Source organism: Cherax quadricarinatus, unplaced genomic scaffold, assembly GCF_038502225.1.
Source record: "Cherax quadricarinatus isolate ZL_2023a unplaced genomic scaffold, ASM3850222v1 Contig1042, whole genome shotgun sequence".
Lineage (NCBI taxonomy): Eukaryota > Metazoa > Arthropoda > Malacostraca > Decapoda > Parastacidae > Cherax > Cherax quadricarinatus.
In genome coordinates this window covers 68,943-74,084 of record NW_027196068.1, presented here as the reverse complement: position 1 = coordinate 74,084, position 5,142 = coordinate 68,943, and the positions used below count along the sequence as shown (strand labels likewise).

At 39.5% G+C, this 5,142-nt stretch overlaps 1 protein-coding gene across 2 annotated transcripts; it reads left to right on the top strand.

Annotated features, from left to right (window-relative positions):
* Positions 1 to 617: 617 nt before the first annotated feature.
* On the top strand, positions 618 to 4,927 carry LOC138851572 (uncharacterized). 2 transcript variants are annotated; one of them, XR_011391284.1, is made up of 6 exons: positions 618 to 761; positions 1,477 to 3,059; positions 3,165 to 3,220; positions 3,794 to 3,879; positions 4,445 to 4,565; positions 4,746 to 4,927. XR_011391284.1 is itself a non-coding variant. In XM_070080815.1 (6 exons), the coding sequence occupies exons 2-5, from the start codon at positions 1,481 to 1,483 to the stop codon at positions 4,503 to 4,505; spliced, it is 1,782 nt and encodes a 593-aa protein (XP_069936916.1). In that variant the 5' UTR covers positions 618 to 761; positions 1,477 to 1,480; the 3' UTR covers positions 4,506 to 4,543; positions 4,725 to 4,927. The 2 variants fall into 2 exon arrangements, 1 of the variants encoding a protein (XP_069936916.1); XM_070080815.1 differs by having other exon boundaries at positions 4,445 to 4,543; positions 4,725 to 4,927.
* The last annotated feature ends 215 nt before the right edge of the window (positions 4,928 to 5,142 follow it).

Genomic DNA, 5,142 nt, shown 5'->3' with positions numbered 1-5,142 from the left:
TGAAAAACAGCAGAGGGGTGCTGGGCAGAACCGCACTGCACCGTAGTCAGGAAGCGAATGAGATTATGTGCCTTGATGCTGGTAAATAAACCTTCGGTGCTTCATAGGGAGGTAAAGTCTGTCGACTACACAAGAGTCATTAAGGCTGCATATCACCTGTTCACCACCAGGCATGAACATTTTAAGTTTTAAAATAGGAATTAAAGTAGACTATCACTATATGTCTCTCACTGTATATACATTAAGACACACTGACTGGTTCACCATCCTTGACTAGTGGTGAACAACTTCAAAACTCTTCACCACCAGTCAAGGATATTTTGATCCATTAAAAGGGGATTACAGCCAACTCTCAGTGAATATGCAGTTAAAAATTCACTCTTCACGATGTATATAACCTTTGAAGCTTCGAGATCTGAGAAGCTGAGTAGTGAGGCGTCAGGCGAGAGCTTCATATTTACGCTGCTGAACATGTGAACGCAGGTTACACACACTGAGATGTGTGTCTCTCATCGTATATATAATGAAAGACACACAGAAAGAGTCTATTTTTATTCCTGTTTTAGGAATTAAAATATTCATGACTGAGAGTGAACAGGTGATATGTAGCCTTTTAATGACCTTCATGTAGTCTACAGACTTTAAACCCCATTAACCAACCAACCAATCAGGTTTATGAAGCTGGGTGCTGGGGCTTCGAATATGTTGTGGCGAACGTGAGCGTGTTATACCTTCAGTCAGCGTCTGGACAGTGAATAGAGGTTATATTACGTCTCATTGATTATTCGTTATAGATATTTCGTTATGGGGATGTTTTAATATTAATTTGGGTTTTAATTATTTTATCTCAGTTTTTAAAGGATTCTCTCTCAGATTTCTATTTTACCACTTGTTACTAAATAATTATTATTTATTATTATTAAAGATTCGCCGGTATTCTCCCGGCCCGGGCCTTGTCCAAGTGGTGGCCCGCCTTGGCTCCCTCTTAGGGGACTGTCTGAGACCTAAGTCTCCCATGGGAGGAGGCACAAGTACCTCCTCATCTTTGGGACCAACTGTCCCCAGGCCTAGCCACAAGCTAGGCCTCTCTGGTCTGCCATCCCCGCCCCAAGGGGGCAAATGGGAATGACAGTCTTATGAGCTAAAGACTCGGGCTCAGGCACCTACCCTACCCTAGAAGGGTTAGGCATGGTGTAGATGATGTACTAAATAAATACTTAGGACAAACAATATTGAATATCCAATCAGGTTTTTCTTTATTATATGAGAGTATGTACGTATATTTACTTTTGCTAATCATAAGAAAATCAGCATTTTTAAAATCTTTTAGATATTCATTTTACGTAACTGCTTATTACTTCCCTAAATAATTTAATTTTACTTTCCCTCCTTTCTTGCACTTACAAGGATACTTCTAAAATTTTAAGTAAAACATCTTTTCCTACACATTACTCATTAAACATGTGTACTTTTCAGTGTGATGTCAGCCATAGTGACCTGGTTCCTCGTGGTAGTCCTGGTGACTGCCGCCGCCTGTCAGGATAGCGATGGTGCTGGAGGTACAATTAATGAGACTGAATATGTAGCCGTTAACTTGATCTACTACAACGTAGTGGATGACGTGCCCAGCAGTGTCTGGCAAACTGATGCCGCCCAAGTTAAGTTCTCTGTCGCCTCTGGTCTCCTGCTGAAGAACTTCTTGCTGTCCATGTTGCCTACTAAGTACCACACTTTTGCTATGAACACCACGTTTGCTATGTACCTTCTTCCTCAAGAAGTTCCGGACTTCTTACAGCAAGAGTACGCCCTTGTCAATGACACCGCCCAACAGCTGATAGCCCTTCTTAAAGAAGCTTGGGCACGGTTGACAGTGAACTGGTTGACTGTGTTTGAGAGGGAAGTTCCAGCCTTGCACACTAAAATAAATCTTTTAGTGACAGAAAATTCTTGGAAGAACTTGCAGGAAGTGGCGCAGGCAGTTCTGAACTTGGCAAAAGTCCTTGATCCTGTACCTACCTTCAAAGATTTAGTCAACTTTATTGACATAAAGCTGAACGTAAAGGCTAAATTTAGCGAGTGTTACTTAAAATTTAACAAATTTACTAGAGGCATTGATGATTATATAGCTATGACTCAACTAAGTTATGCAAAAAGCGGTAATAAAATAATGGAAGGTGTTCAAGACTTAGTGGGGGCCATATTGAACCGCTATGGACTGACAAGGTCGTCAGGCGGCAAGACTGAAATAATAAAAGCCTTTGACTACTTGCACGCTAGTCTTGTAGACTTGAGCCTTAACATCTTCGATACAAGAAAGTCGCCTTTCTTAACAGATTTCCACAAAATAACGCAAGACTATGCTGACTTCAAAGCTACCTTGAAAGCTGATGCCTTAGAAGTATTGCAGAATGTTAACAATTTCTTCCAGTCTCTATGTACAGCTATTAAATGTAGCTTCAACCTCTTCATAAACCCAGAGTTTATTAAGCAAGTAGCAGAGCCTCAGACTATGTTCTCTAAAACTGAACATTGCAGCTTAATGCGTAACAATATGAAGTTCTCTACTAGAATAATGGAGATGCTGAAGGGGCATTCTAGTATACTGGATAACTACAAAAACTTTCTAGAATATGGTGTTTCTTTCTTGTCCTTTTTACTGGAAATATTGAAAGGATCTCCAGAGAGTTTTGACCCTCTGGAGGAGACAGACACGCAGCACTTGCTACCTTCAGAGGAAGATGTAGCGTCAAACTATATAGATTACTCTCCAGACTACAATTCTGTTGCTAGATCTCTAAAGAAATCTCGCTTACCGACAATGAGTATAATACTAGGTAGAAATGGATCGGAAATTTCGAACAAAATTAGCAGCCTGGGAACTAACTCTTCAAAAAATAAAAATTACTTCAGCCTGGTATCTTCCAGGATGCAGACTAAAGAGACTACACAATCGTCAGCCTATGAGAAGATTGACATGATCTCTGGCAACCTCTGGAGCAGAGGTAGACGCGAGTTGTACCATTACGCTCCAGTGGCAACACAACCTCCAGACATGTCTGGTACGCAATATACTCTTAATGGTGGTTTTTTTTTTTTTCTTAAATTTGGAAGGGTTCAATCTGACCCACACTATCTTTTTTTCTTAAATTAAAATCCATTTACAGATCTAGTCACCGATACCTTGGATCCTACCGATGAGGAGGAGCCTTTGACACCTCGGGTGAGTACAAAGTTTAACTGATACTTTGCTTCCTTCTCATTAGTTTAATAAGTGTATCTAGATATTTACCCCAAAAGTACAGCTTTTACAAAGAGTAAAATTGAAAAGGGGGGGGGGGTTGGTTTTTAATGTTAGAAAAGTTTTCTTCTGAACGGTATAATTCATTGCTGCATTTTGCCTATCCAGGAATTTTTTTTTTTTTTCCTATCGCTAGTTGGTAGTAAAATGTTGACCCACCTTACTTTAACACCAGTCTGGTAACAGTGTAGAGAATGTTAGTTTCCTACCCTCTTGAAACTCTTCTCCCCAAGCTCCCTCTGACCTTTCTTTTCTTTTTACCTACTGGCTCTCGTGCCATTAAGTATCTTGGATAATGACTTAAAACTTCTTAGCTTGTCTAATCTGTACACAGCTTCCAAATTTTCAGCATGCTATTCCTAAAATTATTTTTGCCGTACTATCTTGAAACTAACAATTCTTACATGCTTTAATTTTTGCTTTAATGTTTAAATAATTTGTAACTGTCTTTGGCTCAAGAATTGTCTATAGTTTCAAAACAATCTGATCTTGCAGACAACTAGCGGAACTGCAAGTAAGGAAGACTTAGAGAGTCTGCCCACCACAGCCTCTCCTCCCACAACACTGTCTGCTTCACACAGGCAAGACTCTTGTACACACTCGGACTGCAAGTTTAATAAAAAGTTTAAATTTTCTTACTTAAAACTTTAAATTAAACTTATTTTTTTTTTTATACTTTTGTAAAGTTTTCGGTTTGGTGAACGGTGGCTGAAATTTACCAGTTATAATCTTGTGAAAGATTTTGCTTGACAGAAGAAACTAAATGTAGTTCTTTAGTTTTAAACTAGTTTAAACTTTGACGTGCTATTTATCGATCATAGTTTTATGCACGCAGTCTCTGAAGACGAGGAACAAACATCAAACTCACAATTTACTTTTTACTCTCTAACCCTGTTAGAGAGTAGTCTTAGTTGTAAGGTTGTTAGAAACTATAATCCAGACTTCTTTGAAGACTTGAGGGTTACCTAGATTATGGAGACTACTTGCTTATCCAAAACTTTCAGGTAACTTATTTTCAATAAAACAAAACTGCTTCCCATTCTCCAGGCCTTCTATGACCATTAGGGGGGTTACCCCCTCCCTCCCTCCCTGAAAACAATTAAGTTAAAATGCCTCTCGGCTCGTGAAAGGCTAATTTTCTTTCAGCCAGGGCCACCAGGACCCTTCCAACGACACCCGTAGGGAGGAAACTGTTGCTGAGGCGTAACACTGCTGCCACGAGCCTCGGCCAGTCCTGGACACGTTGTAAGTTTTCCACATGGCAAAAGTAAATTTTGTAATTTAAAATTCCCTTCTGCCGTTTGGCGCTGATAAATCTAGTCAGAGAAAGTTTGACGAATTTAATATTTCGTATTTTTACTTTATAATAAAATAGCCTAGTGTACATATGTTCTGGTGTTGGCTGACACTGGCTCTCTCCCTACAGCTGTATCCGTACATCCTACAGCTGTATCCGTACATCCTACAGCTGTATCCATACATCGTACAGTTGTCGTGCTGGTGGTCGTGCACTCGGGCGTGTTCCTGTGACATTCCTCAGTTTAGTGCGAAAAGACTAATTCTAACTGTAATTCTTAAACTTTTAAATCATTTTAATTTGTTTAGTTTTATTAAATATTTTTTTATTAACTTCCTTTATTCTAAACCTACGAGAGTTGTAGACTACATGTTCGATGTTGACGAGAGGTAATGTGTGCAACAGTTGGCTAATATTTATTAAAGTATCGCCTTCACAGGTGTAGTAGAGAAATGAAGATGGACTGATTACAAAGTTTAGTGATACGAAGTGGTCAGTCCTTCAGCTGAGGGACTGACCACCTCGTGTCAACAATCTTCCTTTCCCT